Source organism: Homalodisca vitripennis, chromosome 7 (assembly GCF_021130785.1).
Source record: "Homalodisca vitripennis isolate AUS2020 chromosome 7, UT_GWSS_2.1, whole genome shotgun sequence".
NCBI lineage: Eukaryota > Metazoa > Arthropoda > Insecta > Hemiptera > Cicadellidae > Homalodisca > Homalodisca vitripennis.
In genome coordinates this window covers 125,688,347-125,703,633 of record NC_060213.1, presented here as the reverse complement: position 1 = coordinate 125,703,633, position 15,287 = coordinate 125,688,347, and the positions used below count along the sequence as shown (strand labels likewise).

The following is a 15,287-nucleotide window of genomic DNA, read 5'->3' as shown; positions in this document are numbered from 1 at the left end:
AAGTGATCCCTGCTGGGTTTGCTGCTATCCTTACATCACTGTTTAACCCTATGCCCTCGAAAGCAGTATTTATAATTAGTCATTGGAGCTTGTAAGCCCAGCACCACTAGCCACTAAACATAGCAGTTATTTTCTAAGATTCTCTTTGTTTGACATTCAATTCTAATGATTGAATCCTACAAAGCTAGTTGACTTAAATAAATGATAAAAAATATGATAATCTTTCTTGTCTTACATAAATAATTTTGTGGTATGTATAATGAAACTTGATATACAATTAAATAAAATATTCCCAATTAAATAAACATTTTTATTCTATTGTTCAAAAGGGAATGATTTCATTCATGAAGTCATAATATTTTTGTGTCTAAAACATTCTTAATGAAAAACTACGAAAATTACATTTAAAATACACTAGAAAATACTTTAATAATGCTTACAAAAACACTAAAAAATATAAATCTCTATAGATAATTTGGTACACATCTAACAGGTTACATGAAACAGGCTAAATCAAAATTACTTGTTCCAAGAAAATACTTTGTTTGGCTAAAACACAGGTTTTTGGTCAATTAAATTTCAAAAAATTAAAAATATCAAGTGATGTACCTACTGTGTCTTCATGTCAAATTTGGTCTACATCAGTCTCATTGGACTGAAGTTACAATAAATGCTTACTTACATAGCCTGCTGCACAGTCAAGTACACAAACATTTTCACAATAAATCTTTTTACACAAATGGTTCAAAAATTAAATTTTCACTAAAAACCAAATTGTTAATTTTTTGGAACCCAACCAATATTTTTCCTCCTATTCTATGTATTCGGGGGAGGAAGAGAAAGTAAAAAGTCATATATTTTTACATCTCAGAAAAAATCAAAATAAAACACTATAATAATTAAGAACAACAAAACTCACTTTGTGGGTGAAAGTACTTCAAAGCAAAACCTCCGCTCCGAATCGACGACAGGTTTGACAGAACACAGGCGTAAGTCATCTTCCATCACAGTTACCGAATCCTCTCCTGGAACACAGACAAACCATCACTATATATTGCTTGGTAAATTTGACGTTGATGACATCATTAATTTTTACTCTATTCCATATAAATCCTTTTCTTTATACTAATTTAAAATTCAAACATTTCATAAAAAATTTTTATGGTCTACGAATCTTAAGTTTTGTTGTTGTGATAATCTACTAGATCTAATTCTGCCATGTTCTGTAAGCCCAGCTGGTTGTGTTTTAGTTATATTGAAATAATAGTAACGATAGGGTAGCAAAAAATTTTCTCACCTACAGTTTTTCTCTTATAGGTTCAGATACGCCTTATATAACTTGATTTGATTTTTTTACCTCCCACTCAACCCCAACGCTTCAGCTATTTCCCACTCACTCACTGCGTAAGAATATTCTACAACTAGAATTGAAAAACAATCAAGTGTCCAAAACAGATCTGGGGCCCAAACATACAACACTTAAGAAAGTGTCTTACTAAAAACAAGCTGAACTCAAGCCTAAATCATATATCTTCCGTACAAACTTGCCAACGTCATATTACAAACTATCGTAGAAATTAACAAAATTGGCCTGTAATTTGTTGCTTGAATATCAACTCCATTTCTAAGTTTTGTTTAGACCTTAGCTAGCTTTAAAGCTGATGGGAAAACTCCTGTGCGAATTTAATAACATTAACAATCGGTTCGACTAACTCTTCTTCACAGATATTCAAGACCCAAATTGTTTAAAAGTTTTCACAGTACCAGCAGATCTACTAGCTGGGTCACATACTCGAAAATAAGTACAAACTCATATTTCATACCAAAAATATGAACACCTGAACTGTCATGTGTTTTATGCTGATACAATGTAGAGTTCTGTATCGTCATAATGTGATACAGAACTTTATAAATTCCTGATAGGATAAGAAACTGCACTTAGTCCTAAAAAATCTTGTGCTTACCTTCGGAGTGATAGGATTTACAGGATGGAAGAGGTTGGTGGTAGGGCCGTTTCCTGTCAAGATCCCATGAGGAGGAATACTGAGTGCTATATATCAATCATGCCACATTGCAAGAAGGGGAGGATAGCTCTCTTTCTGTTCCAGCCTCTTCAAAAAATTTAATATCTGTTTTCTTACTCAATACCTACTTCATAATTTGTACAAAACAAATGTTATGGCAAGGAAATGTATACACATTTATCAAAAGTCCTCAAATTCTTTGTTTAAAGTTTGTTATTGACGATGGAAGGTTTGACAGGATAACAGTATTTCGGACATTGGCCTTCGTTATGGTTACAAGAGGTATACAACATCTTCGTCATATAGATTCTAGGATAGACTCCAACTCTCGAAACGTTGTGTTATACATTTAGTAACCATAACGAAGGTAAATGTCCGAAATCCTGTTATCCAATCCTAACATGTTTTGTTAGCCCACAATATCGTGTACCTGTTCGCTTCCTGTAGACCAGCTGGTTGTTGTCCAAGTAGAACCAGCGTCGGTTCCATGTCTTGAAGGCATTGCTCGTCCGCTTGAAGAGGTAGCCCTCCATGTGAGGAGGTCCGGTAGAGGGAAGAGCAGGCGCGGCTGGCTGAACCACGTCCTGGCTCGTCACCAGCGTGTGGCAATTGTTCAACGTCTTCTCCAGCTTGGCTGCTTCTGCCCTCTGGATCTCCAGCTGCGATCATACAGAGAAAATAATACAATACATGCTAGTTATTGTTAACAAACAATGTCACAAAGTGAAGTGAAGTAAATATAAAATATAAATTCTTGAAGTGGAATCCTTGAAAACATAAAATTTTAAGAGTAATTACTTGATAGTCTGCAGAGAAGAGAAACTATACTTTGACACAGATTTCAAACCACTAAGTCATTGGTAAAAATAAATACGCTGAATATTAAACCTTATGTTTTATAAAGCCCTTATAAATGATAAATGACAAATATACCACTCCAGTGAATTGTTCTGATATATTTAGAAGCAGGTGTCCCTCAAGGGACTGTTTTGGGACCAATATTGTTTTTGATTTTTATTAATGACTTGCCCAAGCAACTTAACTATCTTGACAAATTAATTCTTTTTGCAGATGAAACTTAAAATGAAAATGAAGTCACTGAGCAAATTTCACCTATCTCAAAAATTAGACAACTTGAGATTAAAATTTAACTGGCTTAAGAACAAAAAACTTTCATTAAATAACTCAAAAACATAAATACTTAACTTTCACTTTATCAGAAATACTGTTGAAAAATAGAAATAATATTCTTTGGAAATAAATTAACTTCCTCTAAAACTATTACTTTTGCGTCAATAAAAATAAAGATGAACTACACAAAATATTCCATCATTTAATATGTATTTAAAAATTGTTTTCCTACCTGAATTACTAAATGATTTTTATTTATTTTCATAAAGTACTCCTGATATATTTGTTATGTAATCTAAAACGAATTCACCCCTAGCTGGTTAAAATGTATCCAGTTTAACAAATCTGGAAATGTAAAATCACTTTACAAAGCTGTAATATGCTGTAAATCAGTGATGGCCCTTCAATTAACCCTTTCCTATTTCCGGCGGAGGCTTACCGACCTCACGAAATGTCCTATACTAACCTTTGCCGGAGCTGTTCCGCCGTAAATATTTCACATCTGTACTGTTATTAGCAAGTATCTATGTAGTTCACAAATATTCAGATAGATTTCTAGATCTGACAGAATTTTAAAACCAATTCAATATACCGATGTTGTCTTGGATATTTAAGTCTGCAGCAAACATAGTGTCAGCTAAGCTTCATTTAGTGATATAAAGTGAAAAATGTCAACAAACAATTGTGCTGTGTGCAGTGACAGGGTGTGGGTGTAGTCTATTTTTGCAGTTTCAAAATCAGGGTCATTGACATTACTACCTGACCGAACCAATAACACAACAAGCTCTGAGATATCACTACATCCTCTAAAATCCCTCACTGTAATTTTTATATCAACTTAATTTTTCTTGTTACAAGAACGGCTGAGATAGTTTCTTATTGTTACAACCGGACTATAAAGCTAGCATATTAATATCCTGTTACCTAGTTTCCACATTGTAGACGCACAACATTTACTGGCTGAGCGTCAGCGAAGCCTATCACTCGAGGGGCTGGAAAAATGTCCTTCCTGTCTATCAGCATGATATTTCAAGAAATTTAGCTTGATTCTTAATAGGCAACATTGATGGTTATGCATGTAACATCTTGGGATTTGTCTTAGCATTGGTGAAAATTTGTACATTGGTTTTATGGTTAACCATGATTGCAACAAGTAAGTCACAGAGTAAATAAAAAAAACAATCATGCGACATTTTAACATGTAACCTCAGCAAAGCTTGTCAGGTGACATAGTGTGACGTACTCCTGCCACAAATGTAACAAATGTAGAAAGCAACACTTTTCAGGTGAAGTCAATAACAGAGCAAGCTGATTCCTTCCTTTACGCATACTTAGATGTTTTGACAAGGTAAGGGATAAAAACCAATTCTGGTTCCGTTTACACCCAAAATTTCATATAGCTTAAACTATACATATAATACTCACATCATCACTAACTGACTTGAAGAACGGTTGGAGCCCTTCACAGAGGTCGTAGCCTTGGTGGAAATACGTGGTGCAGGCATGCATGTAACTGAGCAGCTGTGACAGACAACACAACTATCATAGAAACACAGATACAGACAATTATATTCAATTAAACAAGAAAAGACCAACCTTTCAAAGACCTACCTTCGAAAACGTTAAATTTACACAGTAATAAATTTCAACAGTTGATTTCTAACCAGCTATAATCTTGACCATCGCATTGATAATAGTATCGGCGAGCATAACGATTATGTAAGCAACACTAATTCCTTCAAATATTCTTGTTCAAATCTATTGTTTCTATAGTGCCATAATCACGAAATTCTGAAGTTTATTTTGTATCCTGTATATAATCTAATAGATAGTTTTGGTGTTCGATATATCAATTCTTTGTTTGAAGTTTGTTTTTGACAATGGAAGGATTGTGAAGGAAACAGGATTTTTCTGGACATTTGCCATTGTTCAGTGATAAATTGATATTTTTCAACCAGTTGTTTTCTGTTTTTCTTACATCCGTACAGTAATGGGTTTCATTATTGTATATATAGATTGACTCAAGTCTATAGAGTCACCCCATGAGTTACCCCATTGTATATATGGGGTAACTCAAGTGGTACTGAAGAGGTCTTTCTATACCAGAAGAAAGCATTACGCACAATGTTCAATGTAAGTACTACTGACTCATGTAAACCCTTTTTTATAGATCATAATATACTTACTGTACCCTGCATTTTTATATTTCAAATTTTAATGTATATTAAAGAAAATTTAGACATACTTAACCTTACCTCAAATTATGAATACTCCACTGGATATCGAGACATTATTGACTTAAAATTTGTTAGGCTGGCTAAAACCAAGCACTCCTACTTCTATGTTGGTACTAAATTATTCAATAAGCTGCCCGTAAATGCCAAAGATGTCTCTTGTAAAAAATGTAAAAATGTTCTGCTTAAATGTTTAAAACAAAAAGCTTTTTATAATGTTAACGAAATGCTTATGTGTAATGTTGATAATTTATTGTTTAAAACTTTGTCTTTGACTTGTACTATTTACAATATGTATGTAGCATGTATTTATATTTACAGTTGGTGTTATATTGTATATATTTAGAACCCTTCTGCTATAAGGACTTTGTCATTAGAATATATTTGTGGAACGACAATAAACATTCTTGATTCTTTATTCTTGACTATATTTATGTATTGAGACATATATTTAATTATTTTGAATGTACATAAAAAAGTAAACAAAATGGCTATTTCACATTTGTAATTGTTATTTGTATAATAAGGCACTGGTTGTATGAATTTGAAAAAACTTTTTTGCAAAATAAATTTTAACATTCAACAGAGTACGATGGGTTATCACATTAAGGTAAGTTCACTTATACTATTATTTTCTGATTCCCTAGAATATACAAAATAAAATTGTATGCAACATAATAATTATAATACAATTTTTATTATTTGAAAAATGTTTTTTTTAACATGCACGCATTTGATCAAAATATGCTCGTCACCATGGTTAAAAACACATCATTCGGTGGGTTAAGACCGTTAAATTTATTTTGAAAACGTCACTTAACCCATTGCAGATCACTGACAAGTTGGGCTCGTCACGCAGCGGCACGGTGACGAGCTCAGGTCGCAAAAGCGGTCTGCTTTTAAGTTTCCCTCCAAATAGTTCTATTAATGTCTGATAGATCGGGCGATCGTCTTCACTTGTCAACTAAGAGTGTTTAACAACGGTCTACGTTTAGAGTTTTCAAAAGTTTTATAAATATCCTACAGATCGCAGTTGTATGTCGAAGTTGAAAAATCATTCATATGAGTTCACTCTCTGCTTTTTAGCGCTTCTGATTGGGTGTTTTCCTCAGTTGTTATTATAATACTTTTGAGGTTAGTGACACAACTAAACGACGCAGACGTACATATTGGTGGGTTTAGTCTAGAAAATGGCCCGGATGTTGTAATCGCTTCGCCCGAGCCGCTTTATTTAGACTATGATTCAGACATCATCCCTGCCACCCCGGAACCTTGCTCGCGTGTTATCGTTCCCACATCACGGATACCCCAGCAGGCCCATGTTCCATTTGAACGAATACCTTCACAGCTGAATTTTCTAGTATAAAATAGCGAGTGATACGATGTGGCGCACCATTGCTGTTCGTGCGGCCGCTAACCGTAAATTAATTCGTGCCCGCACGCCAAAACAATACGATCCGCAATGGGTTAAGCTATGCTACAATGGTGTGAAATGGTCTTCCGTTACATTATTCAATTTTTTACACTTTATCTAGTGACACTAATATTACTTTCAGAATTCTTTGCAATTAATAAATGGTGATGATGGAACATATCAAACGATAAAACATATGCGAGTGACTGACCGTGGAGACCAGTTCATGTTGCTTATGGGCTTGCAGCATGGTGACGCAGTGCACGTGACTGAGCGCAGTGTGACGGAAGCAGGCTCGAGTGGCCGCCAGCAAGTTGTTGGCCTCCTCTGTCTCCAGGGGCCGCGAACGCACAGCACTAGAGTTTCGTTGCAGCGCAGCGTCCAGCTCACTGGACACTTTCTCCAGATAATGCCGTGACTCCCTCGCTGCCTTGATGTCCCTGCAACATCATTCGTTCTGAACTTAAATTTCAGAAAATTCCTCAAAATTTTGCAATAAGGAAATGGGTCTATAATTCCATTTATCTTTAATAGTCCATACATTATTTGAAGATTTGATTAACTGTTTTTCTGCTCAAGAATATAATGCTGTCCTTAATTATTTTTGTTAAAAAATAGTAATTTTTAATCTACGCATAGCTAAGCAATTGATTGAATTTTAAGTTTTGGTCCAGTTCACCTTCTTTTTATGGCAGCTTCTGGTATCTGACATTGTCTCAGACTTGACATCTGGAATCATGTTCGTCTGAAGAGATCCAAAGAAAGTCGGCAACGAAAAAACTCAAAACAAAACATTTACATCTTTTTGACATCAGAGACACCTATATATAAGTGAAGTGGTAGTCTCATTGTATCATGAGGAACACAATTGCGTGCAGTACAATGTGATTGACCTTCCTATTGTGTACTAGTTTGCGTATTTAGACAAACATTTGTGACAGAATAGAACCAAATATAAAATAATTGATAGACAAAAAGAGCTCTGTGATGTAATTGTCAGCATTCTTACCCAATAAGTGATGAAAGATCTTACAGTGGAACAAATATTTTTTATCCATCAATCTTTCATAAAATAATATATAGAGTCCCCTAAAGAGAATGCTGGGATTTTGAACGCCCTAAATTAAAAACTATTCAAGATAACTAACGATTTAAATGTCAAATTGAAGTTGAAATAACTTAAGTTTTGTTTTACGTTTAGCATGGAAGGAAACGTTGACTTTGGCATGCGCAAAACAGCTGCACGGTGGCAATCTGCTGTTGTAACTGACACGTCTGGCACCAGTTGCAAGTAAAATGTTTACGGCATAATAGAAGGTACAGTTTATTCTTGTGTGTGTTGAATTCAAATCAATTGTTAGTGTGCAGCGTTGGTCTCGAGTTACATATTGAAGTAAAAATTCGCCAGGTGATGAAGTTACTCGTATTCGTCGTTGGTTTAACCAGTTTCATAACACAGAAAGTGTGTTCAAAGGACATTTAACTAGCCAATTCCCTGACCACCCAGGAGTACAGATTGGATCCCTTTGGACTTTTTTTGGGGTTACATACAGAACATTGTTTTGCGTTATGCACGAGTATTTACGTGATTTGGCACACATACGTGGGCAAATTTCAGAAGCGATCGCAACTGTAACACCAGAGGTACTACATAACACTTGACAAAAAATCAAATACCACTTTCATACCTGCAGAGCAACAAATGGAGCTTACATGGAAAGATATTATGGTATGAAAACAAAATTTGTTCTTTTCTCTTCAACTTAATGTTTAATTCGTTTAGTTATCTTGAATAGTTTTTAACCCTCTAAGTGGCAAGCGACGTCTGAGACGTTCTATTTACGCCGCCGTGACGTGGCAAGCGACGTCTTAGAAGTCGCTTCACATCGCCGTTTATTGCTAGGCAACCGATAAGGAATTATTGCTAGGAATTATTTTTACGCCTAGTTTGCACAGTTGCGTTCACCACTAAATTTCAAATACATTTCATATAGTATCATCAACATCACGATGAAATAATCAATGGTACTATCTGAAATAATCCGGTACTTTGGGATTATACCGACCACACCCAGACATGAATCGTTATTTGACATTTTCCTTCTACTGATTACTAGATTAGCGTAAAACAATATTTCGTCAATATAAAACAGGAATTGTCTTATCGCAAACCCCTCCCCATCCTCAGACAGAGGTCAAAGTCGAGTGGTCTATTAGATAACGTGATTGCAGAGTCGCGTCGCTTTGTTGTACTTCCGTGTTTTACCTCTACATTTCTCCAAACACAAAAATTCAACAAAAACAAACATTACCAAACTAAAACTAAACTCTTTATTGAAAAAACACTCAAAACTTGTTTTTATTCTTGATCACATTCCGCCAAACAAAATGCGAGTGCCTCCGGCCATCAGCGCGGGCTTCGGCTGCCCCGCCCTGATGTCAACGAAAGAAATACATCCCTCGAGATAGTACCTATCAGTAAAATATCAAATTCTAGAGGGGCTGATCAGAAATATAAATTGAATTGTAATGGAAAGGCAATTATGTACCGTGCAAATCATGTGATGCCGCGCGGCCTGCCGTAATCGGGATTCTCGTGAAATATAAGATAACAGAGACAACAATACCGATTACAATACCTGGAAATGCTTGTAATTTTGTAATTAAAGAGTTGTTTTTTCGTTCTATCATGTTTGTTTCTATAAATTTATATTTTTGTGTTCTTCATACTGGTGTGGTCGGTATAATCCCAAAGTATCAATAATCCTAAGTTTTCTCCCGCGGTCTGTTTGTTTTACTGAAAAAAATAGTGTACAACCTAACTGACACTGCAGTATTCAATGCTTACATCCTATACTCCAAAAATTCAGATAAACCCATGGCAAGGGATGATTTTGTTGATAGTATAGTACAAGGACTGGTTTCCAATGATACAACTCCTTCACCTACTGTGGCTCATGAAAGTCAAAGCGCCCATGAAATTGCCCATTTAGATGGGAAAAATCAAAGAGTGTGCATCATTTGTGCGAAAGGCCCTAATGTGAAAAGAAAAAGAAACGTTTATTGGTGTCCAGGGTGTAACTGCGGTATTCACCCTCTTTGTTACCCTAAACTCCAGCACTTTTATAGGCCTTACACAATAGGGAGGAAAAGGCAAGCAACTTCTAGCAATTCTGACTAGAAAAAGTGTTTTTTCTAGATTCAGTTTTTCCTATATAACTTTTCAGTGTTGTAAATAGAAAAAATATTATTGAAGGTTTTTTGTTTAGAATTAAATTGTGAATAAAGGTTGCATTTAACATAATCTCCTAGGAATGACATTTTTAAAGTTACAGAACGTAAAAATAAAAAGTTTGGTGGAGAAAAAAACGTTTTTTTCGAACATTTGTGTGGATATCATAAAAAAAGGTTAAGGTATGTAAACAATAACTATACTATGTTATTTTGTAGTTTATTACGAAAAAATTGATATATAACAAGCATTGCTCATATTAGAATTTGCATTTTATTTTTAAATTATAAGATAGTCCTGCTTGACTCTTAAAAATAGCCCGCCATTCCAGCAACATATTACCGCCACTTAGAGGGTTAAGTAAAGGCCGTTAAAAATCCCTGCATTATTTTTCGGAGACCCTGTATACACACATTCCATTGGATTAACTTTAAAAAGGTAATCCAAGTTGGGTTATCTACCAAGCATAATTCTACAATAGGTCACTAATTAACCCTTTCCGAGCCAATGACGTTACTAGACGTCATGCCTAAACTAGCGCTAAAAGCCAACGACGTCCACTGACGCGAAATCAATTTTTTTTATATATATTATTTAAAAGCATTTCTGGGTAACAAACTTAGTAAAAACTGTTAAACAAGGTTTATTTAAACAAGGGACAACCATTCGTGTCTGTTTTGAAGGTCACGGCTCTTGTTCGAGGGACAAAATAGCGGGCGGCCGGAAGTTCATAGTCTCCCCCAGAGCCAACAACATATACTGACGCACGCTCAGTCTGCCTGTAGCTTTCCGTGAGGTTAGATGTTTATTCGCCCTTCCATTTTCGATCCGCGTATTTATCTTTTCAATTTTGAAGTTAATCAATATTTTTAATCAATGTATCAGTGTAGTTTATGTATTATGTATTATGTATTATTATCGTGATGTAGGGCTTTATTGTCAAGTTTTTTTTTTTAGTTTCATTGCTTTTATTCAATTTGTACATATATAAATATTTACTATATTCTTTATATTTTGTCTAAATAAAAACTACTATATGCTTGTTTTTTGTAAAATATTACAATAATTGTGTTCAACTATTGTTAATTTTATATATGAACACATAGAATGTCAAAATTATATTTTTTTAGTGAAATTATGATTTTACCATTTTTTGCTGTAAATTAACAATAAAGAGTAAAAAAAAAAAATATTTTGTCTTTTTTTACCTCTTATGTTATAAGAAAGTTATTTTTAAAAATTGGTTTTGGTATGTGGGAATTTTTTTATTTTTAAGGTGTATGGCTCTTAGGAGTAGTTTTGGTTATTTATTTGTGGCTCGCTAAGGGTTAATACTGTTATTTGTAAACAATCTAATACTAAAAATTGTACAGCTAAATACATTAACAACAGCAGATCAATAACAACAATAAAAATCTAGATACACTCTTTTAACTAAGTGTAAAACCAAATAAAAAATAAAGTTAATATCAATTATGGAGGCAAAGCATTCAATGATTTGACAATGCATTAATGATATCATGTGAATATTGATACCATACAAAGCTTTATTTTAATTTGAATAGCTGATAAGTAACAATAGCGCAATATCAACTAAGAATACATATACCCATGTAAGTATTAAATTAGATTTTACATTCATAATTATAACAATAGAAACAATTTTGCCGTAGATTTATTCCCACTAGACTTACAAAAATCAAGTTACGGCATATTTTGCATGAAAAATAGATTATTCAATAAATTGCCATAATTCGCTCATACTGTTATTGTTAATAAATCAAAAACTGCTTAAAAATGGTAAAAAGAAGTGTTTTACAAGGTTGTTGACTAATCTAGCTACTGAATACAATAAATTTAAAACAATATTTAATTAATTTTGAATTGAAGGCTAAATTCAGAGCACATAGACAAATGTATATATTTTTATCAATACTCTATGTGATGTACACAGACTATAGATTGTTTTTAATTCGTTACATACATGTTATTTCTATGTTAAGGAAACAGGATTTTTCCGGACATTTGCCATCGTTCAGTGATAACAAAAAATCAGTAACACTACGTTTCGAGATCTGCAATCTGATCTCTTCTTCAGGTAATAACTAACCTAACACATATTACAAACTAGGTTAAAATAAACAAATCGTACCTGAGCATTGTGACACGCCTAAGTCAGGAATCACAACCACCATGTTGTGTGTCAACTTCACTAACTCTAAATCATAATACTCAATTCAGATTGCAGATCTCGAAATGTGGTGTTACTGATTTTTGGTTTCACTGAATGATGGCAAATGTCCAGAAAAATCCTGTTTCCTTCACAATCCTTCCATCGTCAAAAATAAACTTCAAATTTCTATGTTGATAACTCCTGTCTATCAATTATTTATTTGTAAATGTATTAGTATTTTTAATCTGTCAAGAAGTTACATTTGTGCTATTATAAATTTTATACTAATTACTAGCACATACAACGTGGCTCCCCCTGAAATTGCTATGCAACATTCTGTGTATTTGATTGAATAATTCAGTAACACTTGAAACAATCTTAGAATAAATTATGGGAACCCAAATGTCAAAGTCCATAGCTTTTTTAGTTCAAGCACGTGTAATATAATACAATAGGGTCCTACGATATTTGTAAAATGGAATTAGTACATCATCATGTAGTATATCATCTATCAGGTACCCATTTTTCAGTGTTCATGATTAAGAGGACCAGAGATTAAATTAAACAAAATTGTAAATAAATCTTACTTCAGGTTTTACACTTCAAGTTCAAATTAATTCTAAATTATTTAAATTAACCGAATGCAACTACATGATGAAAAGGTAAAATTGTTTTTTTTATTAGTATTGATGAAATCTGTTACATCACTGTATGTCTAATTATCAATAAAATCTTCAATCTTTATGTGAACACTATAAATATTATATAATGATACTGTATTATAATATATCCAATTATGATAATAATCATTCATTATCCACAGTAATATTAATTGGTTACTTAACTTTTATTTAAAAAATAAACTAATAATTTTGTGACAAAGTCTTTTAATTCTGAGATAATGAATGAGAATATCTATAAATAATTATTTAGAGTAAAAAAACTAAGATTTAATTTTCCTAGATCCTTCCCTAGGACGGAAGTCTCCTAGTATTCATTTAAAAATGTATAAACGACAAAAAGTAGAGATCTAAAGTGTAGATTTACACCACAGAAACGCGCAGCTCTGAATTTAGAGCACGTACGATTACAACTACTAACGCAATATACATTGCCGAAGATGTAAACTCACTCCTTCACGAAGGAGGTGAGATTCTTCAGGATAGTGCGAGAGGCCTGGTCCAGCAGGATCGTGTGGAACTTGTTCATCTCCTGGAGAGAGTGTATGAGCCGGTTGAGCTTGCTCGTGGTGTCAGGGTCGTCATGGAAGCACACGCTCAGGTCCCAGAGGCAGTTGGCCAACTGACTCTGCTGGCTGACGTACGTCTTGCCAGTGTCCACCATGGTACCACATGCCTTGATCACCTGTTAGAACACAGACAACATAAGCATGGAGCCAAGAGATACATATTTAAACTTAATTAGCAATTTGTGCATTTTTAAGTCTCACTGTTGCGTCGTTAATACCAAATGCGTTTATATACATTTTGCTATTAATGTTGTATATCACCATCTTTATTATAAGCATTATACGCAATAGATGTTGTCAAAATTTATAATATATTTATAATATAATTATTTATTAATATTGCTTAAAATAATTTATATGTACGAGCTTTAATAATATTGCAAAATTATTTGTATTAAATGCTGCAATGTTATTGGATTTATATCTGTTTTGTAGCATCAATAAAGAATTATTGAATAGAATTATTGAATTGAATATATAAATAATACACTGAATTATAAAACCACACCATTCTACATGGGGAAAAAATTTGTCAATAAATTACCATTAAGGTTTAAGGAATTAATTTATTCAGGCGCATTCCGAGATAACATTAAGGAGTTGTTACATAAAAAAACATATTATAATATAAGTGAGTTTTTTAATTTCATTTTTTAAATTTTAGGCACTATATTACTAATGTTATTATGTATTATGTTAATGTTGATTTTTGTGTTTTTAAGTAGGTCTACAAGTTGGAATATTGCTTTCCTATGATAAGTTAATTAATACCCAGTTTTATTGTGTGTTTTATTGCTGTTTTGCGTGTTTTAGTATTGTGTGTTTGGTTGTTTGGATTTACTCAAACAAGAGTAGTGTAGGTTATATTTGACAATGTCATCTGTTTTTTAGTTTGTTGTGCTATATTATTATGAAACTTTGTGACAATAAAGATTTATTATTATTATTTATGAGTTATGTCATAATTACTTACAATGTAAAATTATAGAACATCTTAATAAAACCGTACGCAATACCTTTACTAACAATAACAATTTATAATGACTTAAGCCTTAAACAGATAAAAACAGCTAAACAACAAAAATGCAACAACTTATAATAAAAATAAAAACGGCAAAACAATCTGACCATAATATAACATTTAAATAAATACAAGATATGTAACAGGATAAAATAACATGAAAGGTTAAAACTACAGAAGATAGGTACATTAAAATCAACAGGTTCATAACTTAATTTGTAAGAGAGATTAAATAGGTGATAGATAACAAGAACTAAAATAAATAAATCAACACAATACATAACAATAATGCTTAAAACTAATAAAGAAACAAGTCAGACACAGGTACATTTAAAAATTGGTATACACTGTAAAAGGATTTAAAACCAACCACTTACAAATCTAACTCTTAAAACTCTTAAAGTTGAGTTCTTTTATTCTTACAGGCAATCTATTATAGAGACTTAAGCCCATTATGATGTGGCTGGACTTTACTTTTTCCAGTCTAGTGAAAGGAATGTCCAGTAAATTACAACTGCAAGTATTCAATGAATGTATGTTCTACATTGAGAAGATTCTTTTGTCCTATAAATAAATAACAATAAATTAAATACATATATAAATTAATAACTGTTAAAAATTTCAGATTAGATTAGCACCATGTAACTTCTGGCTCAGCTACTTTTCCTGAATTTCCCTAGAAAATTATACCATAGCTCAATGTAGGCTGGAAAAGCAAAATAATGATTATATGGCAGGTAGCTGAAAGGTAATGCCTCTAAGATCATTGCTCCAATGATTATCAAAAAATTTTTAAGAGAAATATTTGG

The 15,287-nt window shown here is 33.1% G+C and overlaps 1 protein-coding gene across 3 annotated transcripts in view; it reads right to left on the bottom strand.

The window, feature by feature from the left end:
- Positions 1-15,287, bottom strand: part of LOC124366267 (arf-GAP with coiled-coil, ANK repeat and PH domain-containing protein 2) — a 78,142-nt gene that overhangs the window by 25,621 nt on the left and 37,234 nt on the right. For all 3 annotated transcript variants that reach the window (XM_046822671.1, XM_046822672.1, XM_046822673.1), the window contains exons 3-7: positions 13,341-13,573; positions 7,015-7,243; positions 4,581-4,676; positions 2,455-2,683; positions 920-1,025 (exon numbers count right to left, since the gene is read on the bottom strand). In XM_046822671.1, the coding sequence (XP_046678627.1) occupies positions 920-1,025; positions 2,455-2,683; positions 4,581-4,676; positions 7,015-7,243; positions 13,341-13,573 (893 nt within the window). The remainder of the gene's footprint in view (positions 1-919; positions 1,026-2,454; positions 2,684-4,580; positions 4,677-7,014; positions 7,244-13,340; positions 13,574-15,287) is intronic.